Source organism: Schistocerca piceifrons, chromosome X (assembly GCF_021461385.2).
Source record: "Schistocerca piceifrons isolate TAMUIC-IGC-003096 chromosome X, iqSchPice1.1, whole genome shotgun sequence".
Lineage (NCBI taxonomy): Eukaryota > Metazoa > Arthropoda > Insecta > Orthoptera > Acrididae > Schistocerca > Schistocerca piceifrons.
The window spans coordinates 916,693,586-916,720,741 of record NC_060149.1 but is presented as its reverse complement, the minus strand read 5'-3'; the positions used below and the strand labels follow the sequence as shown (position 1 = coordinate 916,720,741).

The 27,156-nt window shown below is 38.7% G+C and overlaps 1 protein-coding gene across 10 annotated transcripts in view; it reads left to right on the top strand.

Annotated features, from left to right (window-relative positions):
- LOC124721092 (phosphatidylinositol-binding clathrin assembly protein LAP) overlaps nt 1–24,636 on the top strand; it is a 174,739-nt gene extending 150,103 nt beyond the window's left edge. For 2 of the 10 annotated variants that reach the window (XM_047245913.1, XM_047245905.1), the window contains 8 exons: nt 596–725; nt 1,313–1,399; nt 9,633–10,322; nt 14,353–14,491; nt 15,463–15,565; nt 16,117–16,161; nt 17,846–18,055; nt 21,968–24,636. In XM_047245913.1, the coding sequence (XP_047101869.1) occupies nt 596–725; nt 1,313–1,399; nt 9,633–10,322; nt 14,353–14,491; nt 15,463–15,565; nt 16,117–16,161; nt 17,846–18,055 (1,404 nt within the window). In that variant the 3' untranslated portion in view covers nt 21,968–24,636. Of the gene's footprint in view, nt 1–595; nt 726–1,312; nt 1,400–9,632; nt 10,323–14,280; nt 14,492–15,462; nt 15,566–16,116; nt 16,162–17,845; nt 18,056–21,967 lie in introns of all 10 variants that reach the window. The other 8 variants (XM_047245907.1, XM_047245904.1, XM_047245906.1 and 5 more) reach the window with 7 other exon arrangements.
- Nucleotides 24,637–27,156: the final 2,520 nt, after the last annotated feature.

Sequence of the window (27,156 nt, the reverse complement as noted above, 5' to 3'; positions counted from 1 at the left end):
TAGTTTTTCTCCTTTGTTATTAGCTCTTTAGATACTATAAATTTGTCAAAAGTATAAAGTGGCACTTCTTTCATCACTTTTGGTGGAATACCAAAACAATGCAGAAATGTTGGCCTATTTTTAAGAGGTATTAGTAGTTTATTTTGGGCTATCTGATTATGATTAGGAGTAAAATGTTCTTCACAACTTGCCAATAAGTTCACAGCATTGCAAAACTGTGCCTTTTTCTCTTAGGAAATAAGCTGATGAAAAATTTCGTGCTGATTTGTAAGCATTTTATGGCTTATGAATGTTGTAGAGGGGTAGAAGGGTAAGTGCATGTCATAGATTAGACCACTTGCAGAAACCAAAAGTACTTCGGGAGCAAAGGCGTGCATTTAAACAGAAACAAATTGTTCTTTCTGGGATGAATATTTTTAAAAAGGAAATGAGTGCAGAGAATATTCAGACAACTGTGTTGGATGTAAATGGTATAAGAGAGAGAACTTCAGTATTGTGTGCTCAATTTGTTCCTAGCAAAGGTATAGTATCTTTAAATTGTATTTGTGGAGAAAAGAGCAGCTCTTTTGCATTTCACATTGTTAAATTGTTTCAGCAAATCGTAAAGGCATCAGATGACCTTCTGCAGTTGAGTGGAAATCCATTTGCAGACATATTCTCAGCAACACCACAGCCAGTGTCTGTTCCAGCTGGGAAGACTTCAACGGACATTTGGTTATCAAATGGTAAGCAAAGAGACATTGAATTTGAAATTTGATCATATTGAAAGAGCACACATCCTTTCATGTAAATAGTGACTTGCAGCAAAACATGACCTATTGTTGTACTTGGGTGAATGAAAACTATTCTTGTGCAGGGTTCCAAATAAACCTCTTAAGCAGTTATCGGTGAATTTTCTGCACCTTATGTTTATTGATCTTGATAGATGTTCATAAAATTCTAGTAGAATGATTTTTGGAGTTTGGCGAAGATAGGGAATTGAACCAGAACGATTCCTTCAGAGAGAATAAAACTGAAGTTGGAACTAGTCAGTAACTTAGTGACAAAATATCCTGCAATCCTTCTTCCCCCCCCCCCCCCCCCCTCTCTCTCTCTCTCTCTCTCTCTCTCTCTCTCTCTCTCTCTCTCTCTCTCTCTCTCTCTCTCTCTCTCTCTCTCTCTCTCTCTCTCTCTCTGAGACTCCATGATTTTTGTGAAAATCAAATGGGCAGGTTAAGTCCTGGCTGGCAACTAAAAGTTGTTTCAAAGATAAGTAGATAAATTATTGGATTATGAAACTGGTGGAATACTGACACCTCATACTTTTTTTTAGGTTTCAAGCCTACACCAGTGTCCAGCACAAACGCATTTGTTTCTGACCAGAACTTCACATCAGTTTTTGGAGGTGGTGAGGCAACAGGTAAGTTACTAAGTAAAAACTTGACATTCTGAAGGCTTAATGGTTTCAATTGAGAAAAGATTTACTTTGGAATGCTCTTTCCACTGTGGAAGTGTTCATGACTGAAGTTTGCCAACAGTTGCAAAAGCAAAAAACATCGATACATTCTGATTTAGTGCTTTGGGAGGAGTTTGGGCAAAGATGTTAGGAAAGTAGGGGGAGGGGTATAGGGTGGGACAAAACTCCAAAAGTTTAGTAGATTTGAAAGCCCAATAGCTGTTACATGCTATGTGGTAGTAATTATTCCTCTTAGTTTCATTGTGTATGGTGTCAGTATGTTGTGTTGCATGGTGATTTGGTGGGGTAAGTGCTAGACAAAAAATTCAAATGCTAAGTTTTCAATCTCTAGGCAGTCCTTGGTTCTTCTGTCATTTATTGCTTCTTCTACCTCTGGCAATGATTCTCTAGTGTGAAAAAGGCCAAGCTGCAGTATGTTAAGAGTCCATTCAACTGTAGGTCATCTAACTGACAGGGTAAGTTTCCAAGAAGTCAGAAGACCATAAGAGCATAACACATGCAGTAAGAATATGCCAGGGGGAGAAGCAAACCAATAAAACTTCAGGAGTATTGCTGCATGATGAGAGATCTGTCAGATAGGACATCAGAAAAGTCCAAAGGGCAGTTCATTTTTGTTATGAAATAAGGGATAGAGTGCTATGGATATGATATGAAAACTGGGGTTGCAATCATTAAAAAGTGTTCCATTGCCACAGGAGGTTTGTATGAAATTCTAACCCTAACTTTCTCCTCTGAATGTAAAAGTATTTTGTTGGTGCCCATCTATATAGTGAAAAATGATCTTCATAACCAGAGAAATCAGAGCTCACATGGAAAGATGTAGGTGGATATAAGCTTTCAGCACATGTAAGTAAAGACACTATGGACAGAGGAGGAGTTGCCATATATGTTAAAATCTGTCATAGTGTGGAAAATTTGGAAACTAAAAAATTTTGTGTAGAGCAGCATATAGAAGCATGTGCATGTGAGCTTAATCCAAATAATGGCACTTCCATAATTGTAGCCATATATAGGTCCCCATTGGGAAATTTTAAAGTACTTTTTAAAAACTTGGATTCTTTGTTGTGCTGTCAGAGGAAAGCAAATTGTTTGCGGGGATTTCAATGTAGATTTTCTGAAAGTCATATAGAAAGCTTGACCTTGAAGTATTACTTGGTACTTTCAATTTGACATAAGTTATTAATTTTCCTACTTGGGTTATACAGGAAAGTGGCACATTGATAGATGTTTTCATAGACAAAGATAAATTTAATCAAATAAAAACGTTCCTGTTAAGAATGGTCTGTCTAATCATGATGCACAGCTAGTTGGAGTATATGATATAGCTCCATATAGTAAAGCAAAACAGTCCTCCAAAATATTATGTTCAATTAATGATTTAACAATTCAAAATTTTAGGGAAAGCTTGCAACAGTTAGACTGGGATGAGGTGTACAGGAAACATGATGCTAAGTTAAAAGTTAACCTATTTCATGATACGTTTGAGAGTATATTTGAAAACTGTTTCCTGAAGAAAACAGTAAAATATAATTGTAAGAAACCATGTAAAAAGCTGCAGCTTACTAAAGGGATAAAATATCTTAAAAGGGAAAAAGGGCAACTGAGAGCACAGGAAAACTATGTTTCTATCAGACACAGTGAAAAGTTCGTTAACAAGTCAGAGTAGAAAAACATTATTAATAATCATTTTTTTAAATGTTGTAGAGAAAATGGGATCCAGCTGTTCATTAGAAAATGCAAGATGGTATATTGAAGAGGCAGTACTTGTGCCATTTGATAAAAGTGAAATTCAACCCCTCTCTCCCACTGAAATTAAGAAAATAATAAATTCAGTCAAAGCTCACATGGAATTGATGGCATATCCAACAGAGTATTAAAATTTTTTCCAGATAAACTGAAATGCGCTGTTGTTAAACCATTGCATAAAAAAGGGGATGGAGCTGATGCTAACATCTACTGCCCAATCTCATCTGTGATAGCTTTATCCAAAATTCTTGAAAAAGTAATGTATTAAAGAGTAGCATCGCATATTCGTAAAAATGAAGTACTAACAAAATGTCAGTTCGGTTTTCAGAAAGGCTTTTCAACAGAAAATGCTATATATGCTTTCACTGATCAAATATTAAATGCATTGAATAACCAAACATCACCCATTGGGACACTGAGCTCTCAAAGGCTTTTGATTGTGTGAATCATGAAATTCTTCTAGATAAGCTTAAACATTGTGGTATGAGTGAGACAGTGCACAAATGGTTTAATTCATATTTGACTGGAAGAATGCAGAAGGTTGAAATTGACAGTACAGATGGTCTGCAAAAACCAGCAAAATCCTTAACTGCGGTGGTATCAAGAATGGTGTCCCACAGGGCTGTCATGGGTCCCTTATTGTTCTTAATATATATTAATGACTTGCTGCTCTGTATTCATGAAGATGCAAAGCTAGTTCTCCTTGCTGATGATAAAAGTATAGAAACCACACCCCAACATGCCAGAATTCAGCTGAGGAAATTGCAAATGTCTTTCAGAAATTAGAGTGGTTCTTTGCAAATAGACTCGCTACGTTTTGAGAAAACACAGTTTATACAATTCTGTACAGTAAATGACATAAAACATTGATAGAGACTATGAACAGAAATAAGTTACTAAGGCAGAATACTGAAAATGAGAAATTGAATTTGAAGAAAACACCTTGATGATCTGCTGAAACAGTTAGGTTCCGCTACTTAAGCTATTAGTGTTATTGCTAATTTTGGTGATAAACATATTGGTAAATTAGCCTACTATGCTTATTTTTCACTCACTGTTTTTATATGGCATCATATTTCAGGGCAATTCATTATTGAGAGAGAGTATTCATTGCACAAATGCGTGTAACCAGAATAATAGCTGGAGCCCACCCAGACATTTAAGGAACTCTGGATATTCACAGTACCTCTGCAATACATAGATTCACTTATGAAATTTGCCATTAATAACCAATTCCAGTTCAAAAATGACTGCAAAGTGCATAGCTACAACACTAGAAGAAATCATAATCTTCTCTATTCTGGATTAAATCTCACTTTGGCACATAAAGGGGTGAATTATTCTGCCACAAAAATCTTTGGTCATTTGCCAAATAGTATTGTCAGACAGATGGTCAACCAACATTTAAAAGCAAATTGAAAGAATTTCTGAATGATAAATCCTTCTACTCAATAGATGAATTCTTAGATATGAAGTAATAACTGGAAAATAAAAAAAAATGTTTTGTGTAAAGAAAACTTAACTTGAAGTGACACGTTCCACATCATTAAGAAATGTATTCATGATCTATGGAACAGGGATTTATGTATGTATGTATGTGATAGTTCTTCCTGTGCACTGTTACAGAGTGGAATGGTAGAGAAATAGCTTGAAGGTGGTTCAATGAACCCTTTGCCAAGCAAGTAATTCTAAACTGGAGTAATTGTGTAAAAGTAGACGATGTTATGTTCTGAGAGCATGGATGGAAGACAGGTGATGCGTGTAGGGCAGCTAAATTTATATTTGATTTTAGCCATGAAATTATGCAGTTTATTCAGTGTTTCAGAACACGAAAATTAAAAAAAAAAAAATTGGTCACAAAGTTAACATTTTCTATTCATTGGTAGATTTCAAAATGGGGAGCCACACAGTTAAACATAAACTTTGTTGGTAAAATGATTCACTTCCGATACTTTTTGATGCACTCCTGTTTCTCTGTAGCTGGCACACGCACATGAGTCTTCCAATGAAATGTAGAGAATAATCTTTTGTCTTCTGGCATAACTTTCCAGATTTATTTTGCACAGTGGTGTGTACCAGTTCTTGAATAAACTTCCCCCTACAGTCCAGAGAATCATTTTCTCCAACTTATTTTTGGTAAAAGACATGCATTGGAGACACGTTAATGTAGCTGAAAGTTTCTCTGTACCACACTTTCAGGTTTTCACTCTTCATTGGATGAACAGTCAGTGTCTAGCCACTTACCTGTAACTCGTAAATATTTCTTAGTCATTCACTATTCTTGAAATGGCCACTACCTTTATCCTTCCTTTCTTTTTAGATATGATCTTCATGGAGGTGAAGTGTGAAAATATCTGATCTCACTGCATTCCGTACTCCACCATCTTCAGTGTGTATTAGGTGACTAAAGATTTCTGTTTCTCCTACTTCACCTTTAGGCCAGGCCACTCACTTTACAGTGTCAAGATGTGGCCCAATACTTGACCATATTTGTGTGTTCCTGCCACAATGTACAACCATGTTCTACAAATAACCTGGAAAAAAATTAGATAACATCATTCAAAGTCTCGATAGTTTTACAATAATGAGTTCAAGAAGACTGAGGTTCCATTTCCAGAACCTGAGGCTCCCATTCACAACAGAATTCTGGTCAGGTGCACGCACATCACAAAATCTTGTCTTGACGAGCAGTAATTGATTGCACCTTATAACATTGAATATACACTCCTGGAAATGGAAAAAAGAACACATTGACACCGGTGTGTCAGACCCACCATACTTGCTCCGGACACTGCGAGAGGGCTGTACAAGCAATGATCACACGCACGGCACAGCGGACACACCAGGAACCGCGGTGTTGGCAGTCGAATGGCGCTAGCTGCGCAGCATTTGTGCACCGCCGCCGTCAGTGTCAGCCAGTTTGCTGTGGCATATGGAGCTCCATCGCAGTCTTTAACACTGGTAGCATGCCGCGACAGCGTGGACGTGAACCGTATGTGCAGTTGACGGACTTTGAGCGAGGGCGTATAGTGGGCATGCGGGAGGCCGGGTGGACGTACCGCCGAATTGCTCAACACGTGGGGCGTGAGGTCTCCACAGTACATCGATGTTGTCGCCAGTGGTCGGCGGGAGGTGCATGTGCCCGTCGACCTGGGACCGGACCGCAGCGACGCACGGATGCACGCCAAGACCGTAGGATCCTACGCAGTGCCGTAGGGGACCGCACCGCCACTTCCCAGCAAATTAGGGACACTGTTGCTCCTGGGGTATCGGCGAGGACCATTCGCAACCGTCTCCATGAAGCTGGGCTACGGTCCCGCACACCGTTAGGCCGTCTTCCGCTCACGCCCCAACATCGTGCAGCCCGCCTCCAGTGGTGTCGCGACAGGCGTGAATGGAGGGACGAATGGAGACGTGTCGTCTTCAGCGATGAGTCGCTTCTGCCTTGGTGCCAATGATGGTCGTATGCGTGTTTGGCGCCGTGCAGGTGAGCGCCACAATCAGGACTGCATACGACCGAGGCACACAGGGCCAACACCCGGCATCATGGTGTGGGGAACGATCTCCTACACTGGCCGTACACCACTGGTGATCATCGAGGGGACACTGAATAGTGCACGGTACATCCAAACCGTCATCGAACCCATCGTTCTACCATTCCTAGACCGGCAAGGGAACTTGCTGTTCCAACAGGGCAATGCACGTCCGCATGTATCCCGTGCCACCCAACGTGCTCTAGAAGGTGTAAGTCAACTACCCTGGCCAGCAAGATCTCCGGATCTGTCCCCCATTGAGCATGTTTGGGACTGGATGAAGCGTCGTCTCAGGCGGTCTGCACGTCCAGCACGAACGCTGGTCCAACTGAGGCGCCAGGTGGAAATGGCATGGCAAGCCGTTCCACAGGACTACATCCAGCATCTCTACGATCGTCTCCGTGGGAGAATAGCAGCCTGCATTGCTGCGAAAGGTGGATATACACTGTACTAGTGCCGACATTGTGCATGCTCTGTTGCCTGTGTCTATGTGCCTGTGGTTCTGTCAGTGTGATCATGTGATGTATCTGACCCCAGGAATGTGTCAATAAAGTTTCCCCTTCCTGGGACAATGAATTCATGGTGTTCTTATTTCAATTTCCAGGAGTGTAGTTCACAGTAATATTCGTGTTAGCAGAAAATGGGGAAAAAGAATAGCGATATTAGTCTATTTCATGACATCAATCTCAAAATTTAGTTATAGATACTGTATACAGGAAATAAGTTTAACCACATAATACCAGACGCAATAACAAAGCAAAAATACATGTATATCTGACAAACATGACTTTCCACGTGAGGAAATTTTTGTTGCTGTGATATATACAAATTCACTTTTAGTGCAGTATGAACTAGTTAATTGATTACAGAAAGTTGGGAGTTCTAATGGATCCACTGAATTATTTATTACTACTTTGTTGTGGACTTACTGTAAATGAACATGTCCTTTGTTCTGAGCAGATGTCGTCAAAACACACACACTTTGTTCAGTATGTCCTGCTGATCTAACAATGTAGACTATTCAAATTTTATCAGTCCCACTGTCCTCGGTCACATATGCTGTTGCTATGCATGCTTTGTTACTTACAGTGGAAGATTAAATCTATTCCTCATCCCTACACACTTCTAGCCATGAAACAATAAGTTGTCATCCTAAGCACATGGCTCAGATGACCCAGCCATATTTACACATTCACACCAAACAGATGCTAAGTCACTGCACTCAGAACTGTAGTTTCCTAAGCCTACCAGCTGAAAAAGGTTGAGAGAATGCTGAAATAGTTAAGATCATGTCACCAGAGGCCAGCAACCATGTCTTGTGAGAAACTGATCTTAAAAAGAAAAAATTCTAGTATTTTTGCTTCAGATCGTCCCATTTGTTTTAATGATACTGATTTTTGTAGAAATTTTCAGTAGCTTCAGATTAGCTGTAGCTGCAGACCAGCCCATCAATCCTATTTTCTTGTGCACAGCTTCCATGAATCTGGAAGTAATTGAAGGAAGCTTTGTGCAGTACATAGAACTGACAGGTTGTTCTGCAACAAAAAATTAAGCTGAAGTAGATAGAAATTTGAATGAAAGCATTAACCATTATTAAGACAAATACGCAAATAGTTACATAACAAATACTAAAACAACGAACTCGGACACATGCCTTCATTTGATACCGTGCCCGGCTTTCATACAAAGAAAGAACAAAACTGTCACAACATAATATTGTGTTGACGTAAAGTTAGGTGTTGGCGTGTGTAAAGGAATTTACAAGGCTGGATAAGTATAAAATAGTAGTAAAGTGCAGCAACTTCTACAATTGTTAACTCGGCAGGGTTATTTATGACTAGTATTATTGCTTTCAAACAGAGAATTTAACATTTTATACTTTATCTTCCATATTGTGTGTTAACGTTGCAGCACTTCGTTCACTTGTGCCCATATTTAGGAACATAATTAAGTAGGAAAAGTCTCCTTAAGTTACATTCACTGTGCAGTCACTGAACTGCAGATGTGCTTACAGTGTGGAGCTATTCCTGTTCATAGAATGTCACAGCTTCAGTAATCTGATAAACACCGATTAGTGACAAACAAGGCAGCCTATGTAGCTCTTGCATCAATCTGTGGACATGTAATTAAAGGAAGTATGCATAAAGTTGATGCATGTACAAAAACACAAAGTAAAAATTATAACTTTGTAGGTTTAATTGTGTTGTGAATCTTGAAAACCATTTAATGATTTACAGTAATCTTTAACTTTAGATCCCAAAACATTTAGGAAAATGGAAAATGTGAAATTACTTCATCTTATAATTGTAGCATGGAGCAGGTTGCTCAAATAATTTTGCAAAATGGCTTCTGGTGTGAAACTCCAGTCATGAACAGTGTTGTCGAATCATTAAATTTGAATTCAGTTTTTGTAACATAATATAAATGCTATGTACTCATCTGCACTAAGACCATAACAGCACAGATGCATGATACCTTTCATTATAACATACTGCTTGCATTGCACTTTTTAATGTATTTCTTCAAAAACATTTGTCTTTATCAATTCTTCTTTCTCACCTCTCCCGATGTAGCTTTACTCGGTGATTTTTTGCTGAGAGTTACTTTGTACTGAGGAATTGGGCCACAGCTTTTATTTGAATGGCTGTAGTGGTACTGGCCAATTAACTTGTTCAAAATTGAAAGCTATATATTCACTTAGCTGTTACAAAGCAGATAGTGTTAACTCACAAGCTGCATCTGATTCTGCTGTTAATCAGGAATATATCATTCCAGTCACTCCTTTATTACCTGACAAATTTTTGTAATTTGTAGATGACAGATACTCAGATTTGGCAACAACTTCTGTATAACCCTGTCCTGCTATTCTGTTCACAAATTGTTGTTCTTTCCGCAAGCTGCGACTGCCGGGACGGCTGCACCGAATCCCTTCGTGTCCGACTTTAGCCCGGCTCGTGGAAGCCACCAGGAAACCACCTCCTCAGCCATGGCCACTGGGTCGGGGATATTTGACGAGCAAACAAAACGGGGGGACAGTGGGAATGATCTTTTTGGGAACGATTTTGGAGGCAGTCGAGACACTGGCTTATTCGCAGGGGGTGAGGGACTCTTGCAACCCACAGAGGTATCAGGTTTAGAGGAAAAAAAGATCAGAGAGGAACAGTCAGTGTCTGATAATAGCATTACAGAGGGATCTGCCCAGATGGCTGCGAAAGTGGCATCACCTCCACCTCCCCGTCCTCCTCCTCCTGCTACAAGTGGAACACCGAGGACGGACTCTCCTGTGCCTGCTGGAGGCTCTCCTAGCAGACCTGCTCCTGCCAATATTCCATCAAAGAGTGCTTTTGAGGACCTCAATGAAAGTATTCGCGCTGCTCTGGGTGGCTCACCTACGCGACCTCCACCCTCTGTGGGGTCAGTCACAACATCTGTGCCTGCATCGTATCCTGCGCAGCCTATGTATGGTGGGTTCGATATGGGGATAATGGCCGGAGGAGGAGGAGGTGGAGGTGTGGCGTTTGGCCAGACACCTGCTGGTGCTCCTATGGGCTACGGCTCACCAGCCAAACGAGGAATGGGCATGACAGGTGACTCAATTGGATGCTGTTGACTTCTGCTTCTATGTTACACATCTGCTTATGGCTTTCTAGTAGTTGCCAGCTTTGCTTTAGCCAGTGTTTCAGGGTATTCAAAAGTTAATGTTCAGTACTTGCAATTCAGAAATACTTTGTAAGTAAAACTGAAAATTTTTTGTATAAATAGTCATCACCCTTATGAAATTAGACACAATTTAAAAATGCAGTATTAAAATTTAAATTTGTTCCCAGTTTACTTAAATTTCTAGTTGTGTCTTTAAAAATGCATAAAAATTGAATTTACTATTTAAATTGCCAATTTTTCCATTTCAATGATTTTTGAAGTTACACAGTAGTTCATCTTAGGATAAGGTTACATAGTGCTAATATGAAGGACTATGTATACATAATCCTCGTGACATGTTGTTATTTATATTATAGTTTCTATGTTGCATTAAATAGATGATGTAGAATATAGTAACATTGAATGGGTGAATATATAATGGAAGGTTATCCGAGGCATTAAGTTCTTCGTTAGGTGTTGGATCTTAAAGTATTGGAGGAATATTATTTGTGCTTATTGTGTGCATGTGTTGCAGTATCTCCTTGCACTCCATGTTGCCAATGTGCTTGTTATGTGGCTGTGCTATACTAACATAAATAGTTTTGTGGAGGAAGAACTAATCTTTATTTTCACCTATGTGCAAAGTAAAAAAATGAAATGACGTACTGATACAGTAATGACAAATAATTCTGAGGCTGTGGCATTGCCCAACCCCAGATGTCTGATGTTACGTAATGATGGAGATATTGCTATGGAGATCTCAGTAACTGCATACGTGCAAGAGGAGGAGGAGGAGGAGACTTTCGTGGGGAAACTAGCAGTCTCATATCGAGAGAGAATTTTGATGTTACAAGAAGGTACGGCCAAACTTTCAGGAAACATTCCTCTCACACAAATAAAGAAAAGATGTTATGTGGACATGTGTCCGGAAATGCTTAATTTCCGTGTTAGAGCTCATTTTAGTTTTGTCAGTATGTACTGTACTTCCTCGATTCACCACCATGATTTCATACGGGGTACTCTACCTGTGCTGCTAGAACATGTGCCTTTACAAGTACGACACATATGGTTCATGCACGATGGAGCTCCTGCACATTTCAGTAGAAGTGTTCGTACACTTCTCAACAACAGATTCGGTGACCGATGGATTGGTAGAGGCGGACCAATTCCATGGCCTGCACGCTCTCCTGACCTCAACCCTCTTGACTTTCATTTATGGGGGCATTTGAAAGCTCTTGTCTACGCAACCCCGGTACCAAATATAGAGGCTCTTCGTGTTCGTATTGTGGACGGCTGTGATAAAATACGCCATTCTCCAGGACTGCATCAGCACATCAGGGATTCCATGCGACGGGAGGGTGGATGCATGTATCCTCGCTAATGGAGGACATTTTGAACATTTCCTGTAACAAAGTGTTTGAAGTCACGCTGGTACGTTCTGTTGCTGTGTGTTTCCATTCAATGATTAATGTGATTTGAAGAGAAGTAATAAAATTAGCTCTAACATGGAAAGTAAGCGTTTCCGGACACATGTCCACATAACATATTTTCTTTCTTTGTGTGTGAGGAATGTTTCCTGAAAGTTTGGCCGTACCTTTTTGTAACACCCTGCATATAATCTCCAAATGAATTGCTGTCGAAAATTTTGATAGTGTCAACAGCGGGTAAACAAAAGGATCGTGTGTGTTTTCCATTCTGAACTTCAGCTTAATGCAAATGTGGTCATAGACTATGCTGAAACTTAGCTTATAGTAATTAGTTAATTTGCAGATCCTGTCAATTGAATAACAGTTTTGCTTAAGAAGCACCTTAGTTATTGTAACTATGTAATAGTTTTAAGAAATAAGACCTTGGTAATACCCACACTTGTAAAAGTTGAATTTTAATTTTGACATTACATTTCTTTGGAAGTCTAGAAAGTAATAAGATACAAATTCACACACTGCATGATAAAACTAGTATCACAGTTGCAAAAGCTGTTGCATAGTATTTTTAAAGTACACAACATTGCTTCCAAAGTTTAACTAAGTGATGTAGTTTCTCCTGGAGAGGGGGTTACAGCTTGTTACTGTCAATACTGAGCGAAAAATTTTTTTTATGAGGGAACTTCAAAAGAAAAGGTATGAAACAACACTGTCATATAATTGAAGTCTATTGCAAAGTAATCACCAGAAGCCTGAGAAAAACTACCCCATGGTATCAGTAGCTGAAAGATTACCTGTTCCCAGAATTCCTGCCACTGTGTCCTGCAGTTAGTCATCAGAGTGCTTCCTGATGTTTGTTTAGCAAATAACATACATGGAAGTTGCAGGGCAGCATGTCCAGGCAGTAGGGCTGATGTTAAAGTTGGTCGCACTTTAACTTGGCCATTATACTTCGTGTGACCATGGAGGCCTGTGGACACAAGTTCCTGTTGAGTAAAATCAGTGGCACCACCTTTCCCCTGCCTCCCTCCCTCCCCCCCTTCCCCCCCTCCCCCTTTTGAGGAACCCATGGTGTCTGCTGTTGGACTTCGTAGGCTACAGTGTCTCTCATAGTACATACCACTGTTAATGGTTTTTCTGTGCTTGAGGAATTTGATGAGTATTTTACCTTGGACATCAAAAATGAAGTGAGCATCAACTGGACTGCTGAGTGCAAATCTTTGAACTTTTTTGGGGCATGTGGCAACATTACATTCGTGTTTCTAGATGTGACTCATATCCCAGAGTAGCACTAAACAAATTTCAACCTGTTTGGTTGTTACGTTGTTTCATACCTTTCCATTTGATGAATATTGTTTCAACTATTTAAACTGGTTCTTGATAGGGTCATTTATTTTGTTGCTACTTACTGACTTTGTAGAGAGTGAGAGCGAGTGAGTGAGTGAGTGTTTTTGGGAGGAGGAAAAAGAGACTAATCCTTCAAACATTAGTCTTTGGCACTCCTAAAGACTACAAAATTATGGTAGTTACCAAAAAAATTAAGTGCTAATAGTTCCTTTCTTCTAGTATTTACTCCCAACTTGTTGGAATACTGTAATGACAATATTTTTATACATAGTAATGTATATCCATGAATTTGGGACCTTGGGAGAAAACTTAGGGCATTTACCTCAGTGTAAACTTTCGGAGATTGAAAGGTAAAGAAATTGACCTATTTTCCAAAAAGGTTAAGATTCACCTCAAACATAGTAAGCTTTTGTTAGCCTTTCCTGTTTGTATTGTTTAACATTTACACTTCTGTTACTTTCATTTAATTTCCTCCCAGTATAAGAAGATAGTTCGAGAGGATAGCGTTTAGTACTGTGTGCATCACACATAAGAATGCTGTCCTCTCTTCTTGAGCATTAAGCCAAGGTTTAACATAACCTACTGCCTCTTTTTCCTCCTATTTGAAGTTTTGTTTAGTAACGTGCTACTAGAGCAGCATCAGGATTGATAATTGTAGTAATATCACAGTATTAAAGAAACTAGGTTTCTGTAGTAAGTGATTTTAATTACATATAAATATAACCTTTCTCATTAGATTTAACAGACTAATAGTTATGGATATTAAAGCAGATCACTGTCATAATGTATGCATCATTAAACATAGATTTCCATATGCTCAGTAACATAAATCACTGGAACTTAAATGCTGTTAATGGTCTGTAATTCTGAGAACTATTCATTAATGCTTAAGTTTGTAGACGTGTGTGTGTGTGTGTGTGTGTGTGTGTGTGTGTGTGTGTGTGTGTGTGTGTGTGTGTGTGTGTGTACTTCATCTTGGCAAGTCCCAACACTGCTTCATGGTCACCTGTGCTACTCTCTGCTAATAAATTTAACTAGAAATTTATGTTGAAAGCATGTTGGGGTTTCTTAAGAACTAGCTTGGTTTTGTTGCTTGGCTGGCATGGTGGCGGTCGTATGCTTGTTGATGCGCTAGGTTTTGATGGCTTGGGCGATGTGTTGCTACCATCTCAGCAACACAGTGGTGGTCCTGGTCCCGTTTCAGCAGTCCCAGGCCTAGCTGCCACTGCTGCAAGCTCTGTACCTGCAGACAGCAGCAGTAAGGTGCTCACTGGAGACTTGGATAGCAGCCTTGCTTCTCTGGCACAGAACTTAACTATCAACAAGGGCAGCACTCAGACTGTGAAGTAAGTCACTGTAATTTAGATTGGTCTCCATTTTTAGTAATAGAATGCCATTGGAAAGCACTGTGAAAATGAAAGCTTTTTGTAGTTGCCGGAATACTGTTAATTACATTAGTATCATATATTTGAAAGGAAGATTGTTGATATGGTATACAGAAGGGGTGCAGTGATTAACAGCAAATTGTTGAACATGTTCTTCAAAGAAAAATTTCTCAATTGGGGGTGGTGTAATCAGTACCAAATGTGCCATTTCTGCAACTAAGAAATGAAATACAGCTTCAAAAATATTAGTAGTGGCTCCCCTCCCCCCCCCCCCCCCCCTCTCTCTCTCTCTCTCTCTCTCTCTCTCTCTCTCTCTCTCTCTCTCTCTCTCTCTCTCCCCCTCCCTCCCTCTCCCCCTCCCTTTCCCTCCCCCGTTTGTGGAGCACGTACTAAGGTGCATTGTGTAGTCTTCAGTTTGAAGATGATTTCTAATATAGTTGGGCAGTAATGCCTATGACAGCAATACTTAATTTTAGGTTCTTCATTTCCTTAGGTTACCAGAGAAACTAAATTTCACTGCACCTCATCTATTTATGCCTTTACTGTACCTGTACAGTGCACAGTTCAGATTGTTATATCAGGAAGTGGATGGGGGAAGACATTGGAGATAACTTACTTTTAAGACACACAAACAATGGTTTGTTTAGCATTGACTTGCTGAAAATGTGGATACAGTATTCAAGTTCATAAATAATAATTAGCAGCTGCCCCTTTGATTATCCTGTACAGTATGTAATGTTCTAACAAAAATTTAGTAGTAGTAATCTCTCTCTTTATGCATTCAGTTCAGATTACAGATAAGTAAAAAACCGCATCTAATTGTCAAGTTTTATATACAGAACAGGTGCGTGCGTGTGTGTCTGTGTATACGTACATACGTATGTACATCTCTTGTTTAATTCTTTCCTAACTATTGAAATAATTTGATACAGGGGTGTTCAGTGGAACTCGCCCAAAAACGCTGCAAAACCAGGAGCCACTGGTTGGTCCCCACAACCGATGGCTGCAACGACTGGTGCTGGATATCGACCTATGGTAATTGCTGCATTAAAATATTTTTTTTTCTTTATGCTGCTAGAGTAATGGTATAGTATTTGGGTACTGCAATTTGTGCACCCAGCTAGTTCTGTAGAAGCAAAATGAAATTTTTGAATAGTTCTGCACCTTCCATAAATTATCAGTAAAATATTTGTAGTTCAGATAGAGTAAAATATTTTTAAATATTTCTTGAAGTTAGTGATGGCATTCTCTCTCTCTCTCTCTCTCTCTCTCTCTCTCTCTCTCTCTCTCTCTCTCTCTCTCTCTCTCTCCCCCTCTCCCTCTCCCCCCCCCCCCCCTCCTTTACTCTGAATATTGTCATAATTACTTAGCATGTTTGGCATGGATTTGAGTACAGTTACTCAGTGATTTACAGAAAGTCCTTTGCTGATGTGTATGAAGGACATCATTTCTTCTGGGCATGTCTGCAGCTTTTAAATTGCTATGTTAATTCAACTTGTAATAATTTTTGCTCTGCTTTTCATAGTGGTGTTTGGTTATAGTATATGGCAGTGGGCTGAGCATGATGCTGGTGATTAATATTTCAGGGGCCCGGAATGACCAGTATGCCATTTCAAGCATTATCACCTGTGGTAAGTGTTTTAATTCATTACTGAAACTGCTTGGGCATGCTTTGTTGTGTTATTTATGGTGTTACAGTGTACTGTATTAGCAGATTTGCAAAGGAGATGCAGTTTTTCAGCGGTGTGTCATTTCAGCATTTTGTATCTCATCTTGGTATAATTATTGTTTACTTTCAATGTGGCTTAAAAAAATCATGTAACACGCACTGTGTGTGTGCGTGTGTGTGTGTGTGTCAGACAACAGATAAATTTAACTACTTCTGAGGAATTTAGTTTGTCATAAGAGGGTACAAAATATAGTAGTGGCAAAAAAAATTGAAACACAGTGCTTCTGTGTGTTCCTAAATATGAAAGATTTCTATTAGTTTCATGCCAGTCATATAACAATGGTACTAGTAGCTTCACTGGGGATGCAAATCAGGTTTGCTTTAAATACATACGGTACTGGATGTTTTGGTTACCTCTCCCTCTGGACTTGGAGGGGTGGGGTGTTGTTTTTAGTCAAGAATGCCTTTAGAGCCACAAATACCATTATCAGCACCCCACTGACTTTTAAAAAATCCTGAAAGACTTGGCAGTAACGCAGCCTATGTACATGGTTGTTGGCAGTAATGGTCGTGATAATGTAGGGTCGCAAGAAGACTGGTCTCTGGATGTTCATGTGTCACTACAAACATGGATGATCGTCATGTTTGGCGCATGGCTCTGGTGCGTCATACTGCATCTGCAACAGAAATTTGAGCAGCAGTTGGCACCACATTGACACAACGAACTGGTTCAAATCTGTTACTTGAAGTACAACTCTGAGCCAGACTCCCTGTAGTGTGCATCCCATAGATGACAAACCACTGCCATTTGTGACTTCAGTGGTGTCAAGTGAGAGCTCATAACAGAGCAGGGTGCAGGGCTGTTGTGTTTCCTGGTGAAAGCTGGTTGTACCTCAGTGCCAGTGATAGCCGTGAGTGAGTTTAGGTGGTGGCCAGTTGAGGATGTGTAACAAACCTGTCTGCTTGCTAGGCACACAGGACCCACAGCTGGAGTGGTGCAATTTCATATAACAGGAACAGCACTCTTGTGGTTATCAAATACACCCTGATTGAAAATTTGTACACTCACCTGATGATTGGACATGCTGTGCTGCCTTTTTGTGAGCAGTACTCCATGGGGTATTTCCCAGCAGGATAATGCTCACCCGCGTACTGCTGTTGTAACCAAATGTGCTCTACATTGTGTTGACATGTTGCCTCAGCCTGCTCGATCACTAGATCTGTCTCCAATCGAGCACATACTGGACATCATTGGACAATTCAAGGATTATTGGTCCCTGTACTGACCTATCAAGTGCAGCAGGCATGGAACTCCATCCCACAAGCTAACATTTGGCATGTGTAGAACACGATGCAAGCATGCAAATGTGCTTGCATTCAACACTCTGGCAGTTACACTGGCTATTAATGTACCAGCATTTCACATTTGCAATGGCTCATCTCGCACATACATTAATCTGTGATCTTGCAGTGTGAATCAGTTAAATATGTTACGTAAGCAAATGTAATCCAGTATTCATTGCTCCACATTAATTATTCTTTGGTGTTGAAATTTTTATTTCCAACGGTGTATTGTAGCAGAATGCGTGAGCTAAGTGCACATTTTGGCTAATAGTATGTGTCTGAGGATTTTCTTTATATCATAGAATTTGCAGGGCATACGACCAGTAAGCGCTGTCCCTATTATGGGTAATCCTGGCATGATTGGAGGTGGTGCTACCATGATGGGGAGCCCTCGAATTGGGGGACCGGCACCTGGTATGATGGCTGCAACACCTGCACCCACTTTGAATGCACAGCAAGCACAACAGCAAGCCCAACAAGGGACACAACTTGATCCTTTTGGAGCTTTGTAGGTAAGCTGTCATTCTTCTTGCCTTCCAGAGGATAGGCTCACATTTGCTGCTTAAGCTGTGCTAAAACTGAAACAAATTGAGTTGTGAACTTTCTAGCAGTTAACTTATCAATTAAAAGCTACACCCACAACAACATTTAATGTTGCATAAGAAAATGTTAATTTGTGAATGGTCCACCAATATTGTCAGGAAATGTCATTTTCAGTATTTGTTGACAATCTGACAATTATAGCATATTTTAGTTACAGCTAAATGAAACACACATTTTTTGATCTTGATTATCATGGGGATTTCTTAAAGCATGTTTCATCATTGTTGTTATTCAGCTAATGAATACTTAACTAGTGGGTTTGATGAAATGCTTAATGCCCTTTATCTGTGGCACTGAAAAATGAACTTGATATGGTAATGTGAACATCTGCAAATAAAACAAAACACATTGCTGGAGGCTGTTGATTAGTGTTCATTGAGTATTTGGTGAATTATCTGTTCCTGTTTGAGACTGGCTAGACATCAAAGAAGTCGAACATCCAGTTACAGCAAATTTGAGGATGAGATAGTGTTGGTGGGACAAAAGTGAATATTAATAATAGAAATACCTGGACAGTTCACAGGCATGTCACAACCATTGATCTAATAACAATAATTAGAAAATGCCATCCATTTTTCAAACAACTAGATATGTAAATAAGTCTAGCCCAAGCTGGGACAAGTGATCTCAAAATTTCTATTACCTACCAGGAATTATTGTTCGGCCTATAATGATTGGAACTGCGTAATGTATTGATGCCATTGATCAAAATATCTGTCGATGAGGAATATGGGTGTTGCAGATATGCAGCAGGAGCTTGTGTTGTGGAATACCTCCTTCCAACCAACAGTGTCCTGATACTATACATGTCTGCTTCTTCTGTTACAGGGAATATTTAAAGCCAAGGTTTACATTTTTCTTCCAAGTAATGTAGTGCGTGCTCTAGCAAATGTTCCTGTAAATGGCTGCAATTTTAAATGCAGGTGCACCAAACTATGTACACTCCTTGTCAGGCAGGGTTTGGCAAGACTGACGTAAAATTCCTCTAAAACAATTCAAAAGTTAATCATTTCATGACTGAAAATAAGTGACAGAATGAACTTGCCCAGTACAGTACAGTGTTAGTGGTTTCAGGCATTGGTTACCATCTGTTACAAATATAGCAAATACTGAGTGTTCAGGTAGGGAAACATTGAGAAATTCAGAAAAGGAACGCTGATACTGTGTTATAGGGAAATAATTTGTTGATTTTGAGTTTTGCACAAAGGGTTTCAAATGAGAGAAGTAAAGTGCACGGCATGGCAGTTTCTCGCAGTAACATCTGAAAGTATGAAGTAATGCCACTTTTATTCTGGGTATTTTGCTGCAAGACCTTGGCCATATATCAAAATATCCCATTATGAAATCGTGAAGCCTAATGGGGAAACAAACCAAAAAGAAACAGTTACTCGACAAAGTGAACTGCAGGTCCAGCTGTGTAAGCCATGGGTATGTTCATAGTGGTGTATGTTGGTACCATGCAACCTGGTCATGGGAAGTGATAGTGATGCCTCTGTGCACAGATAAGACAGTTTTCTATTAACATCATTAAATTTTTAGGTTAGAATTAAGAGAGGTGTTAACTAAGCAGTGCAATACATTTTTTCTCAACCAATTTAAACCGGGAAAGTGTGGAATTTTTTGTTGGACATAATCTGCTTCAGCCACTATAGTGTCGTGAAGTTCAAATAAGTGGTAGTGCTGTGTGTAGCCTTCAAAATGGCACTGGTGACAAGGGTGCATTCCAAGCAGAGAGCTGTCATTGAATTTGTTTTAGTGCAAAATGATAGCAACGGATACTCGTAGGTGCTTGCAGAAGGTCTGAAGCGACCTGACAGTGAACAAAAGTACAGGGAGTCGTTGGGTGAGGTGTTTGTCATCCTTGCAACAGGGTCCCACAAACCTGTCCAATCTCCCACCTCCCAGCCAGCCACACGCGGCAAAGACTCCTGCAACTCAACTGGATGACCGTGTTGATAGTGCTGAGATAGTTGTCCACCAGTTCTGGTACTCGGTGTGTTTGCACGCCCGCTGGGTTCCTCGCCGCATAACAGATTGTAAAGAGCTATGAAGGACTGTCTGTGTGGAATTTCTTGCTCATTGTGAGTGTTATTGTGACACTTTTGTCAGTCATCTTCACAGGCAATGACACACGGGTTCATCACCTCGAACTGGAAACAAAACTGCAATATGTGAAGTGGCCCCACACCACTTCTTCTCCGAAGAATAAATTCAAAGCTGGACCCTCAGCCCCGTAAAGTCATGGTGACTGTTTCCTGGGACTCTGAATGGGGTTATTCTGAAGATATCCTCCCTTGTGATGTGATGATCGACTCTGCAGCGTGTCGTGCTACCCTCGGGGAAACTGAAGAAACTACTTCAGCGTGTTCACAATTACTAAAATGCAAATGAACTTCTCAGTCTCTGTGACAGTGCAAGACCTCACCCAAGTCTGTGCACCAGAGAGTAGCTTGTAAAACGTCATTGGGCTGTTCTTACTCATCCACACTACAGCCTGGATTTCACATCTTCGGACTTCCATCTGTTTGGCCCAATGAAGTATGCGGGAAACCGTATATTGATAATGGGGAGGCTATTGGTGCAGCAGTATATTTGTTCTGTTCGGCCAGTGGAGTGGTACTGTCTGGGCATACAGGCCCTCCCAGTAAGTTGGAGTAAGGCTTCGCATGGAGACTATATTGAAAAATACGATTCTTGTAGTCCAAAGGAATAATATGGTGTAATAGAATCCTTAATAAAACCAACCTCCTTTCAGAAAAATGTGCTGCGTACTTATTGAGCACCCCTTGTGGAAAGGAGTTAGTCTTAATAGAAAAGTGACTGAATGTGCAAGTGAAATGTTAAAGTTGATCAAGCAGTGTGAAATTATGGCAGTTTGGGAAGAGTGAAGTGAGATTGAAGTTTCTAACCCCTACTCCCCACCTCCCCCTCCCCAAAAGTAGTTATGTGGTACAAACAATGCAGAGAACTACAAATACTGCAAAACCTGAATAAATTAGTAGTCAGTGAGTGATACAGTTCAAAGGTGGTATAATTCAAAGAAAGACTTACCAAACAAGATTTTGATGACAAATGAAGCATCAGAATTAGTGACCAGTGGTTTATTCTGGCAAAATGTGGGTTCATATACAATAAGGAATTTTAAAAATCATATTGTGTGATGAATGTTGTTAAAGTGCTGATTAATATTCACATGTCAGTGCACTAAATAGAATGGACAAGTAATAAGTGACAGTACAGCACTTTTAAGGATACTAGTGTAGGTTTTTAGTACCGTCCCTCACTTCCTTGGGTACAAATATTGTGGAGGTGTTAACTTTGTCAGGTCTTACGTTTACTGTATCAGTAATTACCTAATTGGTTGTTTGCAGGACCTACAGAATTTCAGATGGTAAAATAAATTGCTAAACACAAAAGTCTGGTTGCAAAAGTATTTTAGAATCAGAACTTCTGGGAATAGTGATATAACGTCTACAGAACGTGCTTTTTTATATTAATTCCTGTGAGTGTAATAACATTTAGTAGAATGTAATCTCATCTTGGATTCAATCAGGTAACAATAAAAATGTTGTGTAAAAAATTTGAAATTTGTTTTTTACACACGTTATTTGCTCTTAACTGCATATTCAGCCTTAAAAGTTAAATGGAATGGTTTTTGAATTGTTTCACATTTAAGCTTTGTCACAGTTTAACAGTAATGTTCTGTACAATTAATAAATTACTCATTCGAGTTTTGTTACACAATTCCTGAGGTGTGTGTGTGTGTGTGTGTGTGTGTGTTAAAAAATCTTGAAACTAAGTTCTCCATTTTTATTTTGCAGGGATGTAAATAAAGCTCTCAACAAACTTAGACCCCTCAAATTAATGTGCTGAAGTTCCAATAGTTTCATGTGGATCTGAATAATAATTCGGTGGTGACTTCCAGTGATATGGTTCTAGCACAGTATGCATGGATACTGATGACATTAAAGGCTGTGGTGTACAATGAGTTAAGATTTTTGTTTACAAGGCCCTTGTGCTTATGACTTAGTTCTGAAGAAACATTGTTTGTGAAGGGTAGATCTGGTTGCAGTGAGTGTAAGGTGTACAATCTCAAATTGTCACATACAGAGGTAAAGGAAACTGTTGGTTATGTTGTTAAATTTGGTATATTCCACTGCTTTTTACAACCAAAGAGTATTAAAGTAATTTGGAATTGTTTGTCAGACCAATAAAATCAAAATTTGTTGGATGTTTAGTATTCACAAGGAAAGTTAAATTTGTATGTTAGGTTTGTATTAATTGTTGCTCATCTTGCCCTCCTCCAACTGAACACAATAGAGTGGACACTGATAGTAATTGATATTTGATATTTGGTAATTGAAAGTATACTGTTGGAGCAGTTTGAGCAGAGCTTAGTTCCCTCATTAGGTTAATATTGATATATATTAAATGTTGAGGTCCTGCTCATTTTTCTGTTTTGCATTCCATAAGTGGAGCAAAGGCTAAGTTATAATCTGAATGTTTGCATTGTGATTGTGCAAAACCCTTGTACAGGTGTTAATAAGACTTTTGCTTTCTATTTGTAAACTTCCTAGGTATAGTATCAAATTAACTTCACTGTACAGTAATTATAATGGAGATAGCTACTGGTGCAAGTATTAAATTAACAGCTTGTAACTTACTCTGAAGTATGTGACAGTAATGAAGTGTGGAGATTGATTTCAGTGTACTCATTTTGAGTAAATATTTGTTTCTAGTGAGTAGTTGACACATCCTGTATTCATTGCATGACATGACAGGTTTAAATTATGTTGGTAATTGTAATTACAAGAGGAAAAAATTTCATCTGGATTGCAACAAGTTTCATTGTTTATTTTGGACAGTATAGATTCAAATTACTAATCTTACTTAGATAATTACAGTTAATTGAACGTACATTAATTTTCTGTAAAAACTGAAGAAATTTAAACAGCAGCTGTGCAAGTAAACTAAATGTTTTGCAAACATGTTTTAACACCATGGTTTGTGTGTGTTAAATAGATCTGTTTCCTGTACTTACAAAATTGAAAGTGAGTCTATTGGATTTAAAGTGAATCAAATATTCATTGTTGATTATGAATGGGAATGAATGAAATAGAAGATAGTACTCCAGTAGAAAGCACTGTAAGATAAGTGTATCGAAATTTATCTTAAAGGAAACTGTATATAAGATATATTATGTGTGTTAAATGTTTAACAGCATTTATGTTCCCCAATACTGTACATGTGTATTGTAATAAGATTGATGTTGATAAATGTATATCTATATATAAACTTCATTCAGTCCTGTAGATGTACTCAGTAAAGAAGAGGATGCGTGTTTCTCAACTTCGTCTTCCTTGGTGAACCTCGATAGTGCTTCTTTCTGACCCATCATTCCTCCCAGTAGACTAGAATCCATAAGAGTTTTAGAAAATTTGTTTCCCAGTTTTGCAGTTACTTTTAATTTTTATTTGTGTACGTTAGTAATGATTTTGTTGGCCACAACAAGCACGTGTTCCACATTCTCTATAAGCTGGACTGCAGTTTCCTTGTGTAGAAAGGAACACTGAAAACTCATTCACATATTTCTAGTATATGTAAGTCATTGCTCTGTGTATGAAAAAGAATGTCTGTGCAATCTTATTGAAGCATTGTAATGTGTCCAATGTTAACATAGCACTAACAGTGGAATTTTGTCACAGAAATGCTTTACGTGTTCTAAGGTATATACTGGCTGTAAGTTTTCTGAAGATTCATTTGTAACAGGGCACATTTGCCTGCAGTGTTAGTTACCCATCGTGTGTGTGTGTGTGTGTGTGTGTGTGTGTGTGTGTGTGTGTGTGTGTGTGTGTGTGTGTGTGTGCGCACATAATTGCACGTAAGTCTTCATGTGCATGACAGGCAGATATTAAATGTTGATTGTAACAAGACAATATTATGGTATAAGTGTTGCAGTGGTCTAGACTGTAGAAACTTACTTAAAATAATTCCATAAAGAGTTTTTTTATGTAATGTTTCTAGACTGAGAATGAATATTTTCCTTATCTGTCAAAGCTTAATATTGTACAGTAGTCATTGCCATTTGCACGCCTCGTTACATTCAAACAAAACATACATACCAGAAATGATGTAGGAGATGTTAGACAAAATACAGATAAAAATATGCTGTTGTTCAATGAACTATTGAAGTATACTGTAGTAAACATGTCAAGAGATATAATATATGTTTTCAGTGTGAATCTACCAGAACTTTGTTTTTATTAAAGTTCAAAGAAGTCTTTAATTTCCTGAATTTTCATCATATTTGTATGTGTGTGAATTCAGTCGTAGATGGTTTATTGATGCAATTGATGTTCATATCGTTGTAGGAAAGCAAGGCATAGACTTATGCTGAGGTGCAGTACAAATCACCTCAGATTAAACCACATTTTATTAATTTTCAGTTTAGACTATGTATGGAATAAAGATGTTACCTGTTGGAGCTAAATTTTGTGAAAATGTGTTGGCTTCCAGTTCATTATCCTAAAAATCTTTCGTAACCAATATAGGCTGAATGTTAAAATAATGCATCTAGAACTTTTCATATATGCTACTGTCAAATTCAGTCTTTTAATACTGTTCCTTTTCTCATGGGTTTTAGTTATATGAATTTTGAGTGAAATAGAAGAGTTTTGTACAACACTTTGTTGTCCATAAATTTTGCTCACAAGTCTCAGCATTGTGAAAACACATTAACTTTATCTGAATTGCTTTTTCTCTTGATGGATATTTGCTTCATTTGATAAATTTGTCCTTTTTTCAAAAAAAAAAACACTAGTGTTTTTCTGGCAATATGAACTGGGTGTAGTACATATCAAAAATTGATTTTTACATAATGTTGAACTTCTCCTCCGAACATATTTGGAGCAACTTCATGCATTGCCAACTTGTTGGATTATTACCCTTTTCTAAACACAACTACTTTTTGTTTGAGGTTAACTTGGGTGCGCCTTAAAGTGATACTACTGGAAAAAATTCAGGTTACGCAGATATGCAAAGCAATGTATAACAAGTTCGCTCAGTGTATTGTTTTGTAGTGGTAGTAATAAAGTGTAAAATTCCAGATTTACAAATTAGAATTTTATGGTATAACAGTATTTCTTAGAAGTAAAGTGACTGACCACATCAGATGAGTATAGATCTGAAAGGCTGTTTATTTCCAAATGAATATCTGAATATGAAGTATTAAATTAAAAGGTAACATCAATGAAATAATTATTTTTTTTTTATACAACTCATGGAATTATTTTCTTTGGCGGAATAAAACCCTATGACTGATAAAACAGCTGCTGTATAGTCATACATACTGCACAACAAAACTGTTAGGGTAAGTAATTTTTCACCAACAAGGCCATTCTAGTATTTCATCAAAGAATCCTTCACTCACCTCGGAAGTCATGACATACTTATGAACGATCTTGAGATTGTCCTGTTTTGTTGATTTGATTGGAACTCTTCCTTCTTCGTAGGCCCTTCTGAAATGGTTCATAAGATGTGCATTTCTTGGTCCATGCTGAGACAAATGGAATGGACAACACTCCCAATGAAGGGACAGGATGATTTGCAGGGTAATGGAACTCTGAGAAAGATAAGGGAGCAAATTACACTTTGGTGCTTCTAGGAATGTTCTTCCCAGTTGAATCATCACTTAGTGTTGTTTTCCTGTAATGCTTAGGCCACAGTGTCCACATCAATGATAAGCTCCTTCCACCATTTGTACTATAACATCCCTTTTTGCATTAGCAATGATTGTACAATAGTCTCTTGGAGTGTAGATTCTATTGCACCACTTAATTTTTTTCTTGAAAAACACCAAAATCCCAGTCGCAAGGTAGAAAGGAATGACCTCTAATAGGGAAGTGGTGAATAATTTTCTCGAATCGATCTTCAACCAAACCCATGAATAAATGAATGATTCCTATTTTGACCTGAACGCGCATCAGAGTAAAAGTGTAGTTTCTTTGTGCCTGATTTAATCTCATTGATTAGGTAGTCCAATCTGAAAGTACACACCTCATTGGCACCTTTCTTGACTTAAACCTCATGATTCATGTATACTATGGTACTATTGTCCTGGAGGTGGTGCATAGTAAATACATGCAGTCATAGCGTCCTTAGGTAGAATATTTCCTGAAAAGGTATGAGACAGAGGTAAATTTTGCATGAAGTCAAATGCAACACACACTGTATCATTGGGCTGACAGGATTCTGAGCATGCTTTCATACACGAATAAAATTAGTGACTTCTGCACATGTGAATACTTAGTTCACTTGCCGTTGCTAATTTAATATTTTGCAATAAGTACGGAGACTTCAAGTCAACATGAAGTTCATCACTGGTACTGCACACACCCATGTGGGGTCTACTGAATCTGTAGGCAAAGTTCTTGTTGAAATAACATAAAATGCATATTCTTATTTAAGATTAGGATGTTCCTCACAAAATAATTTCTGCATTTTTTAAGGTTCTGCCTTCCATCTAATTATTTCACTCCTTTTCCACCACAAGGAGATGTTTTGATTGGAAACTTGAAAATATGGTCCCGAATTTCAGTGCAGATTTCATGTCTTATTAAATCCCCTCTTGTCTACTTTCATTCATTAGCAGCTTAGCAATCCTGAATAAACACGTCTGTGTTATACCGTGTAAGCTAATGACTGCGTTCTTACATACCTGCAGATGCTCATAATGTCTAATTATGTAAGATGTATATGCAGAGTCACATAGCACTTTATATTACCTGTTTTGATTAACGACCCTAGGTTTTTGCCATTTAATGGGATGCCGTTTAGTCTGTCTCTGTAGGTGGATATCCCGTTCATCTTTGGTTTCATCATCGTAAAAAGTATTAAATAGCTCCAGCTTATCTTCTTGCAATTTATTGAACCATTGACGTTGGCACCTAAAACGCGCGCGCGTTACCTGAGTAAAATCATTTTCGGACATAAATTAAGTAATCATAACTTC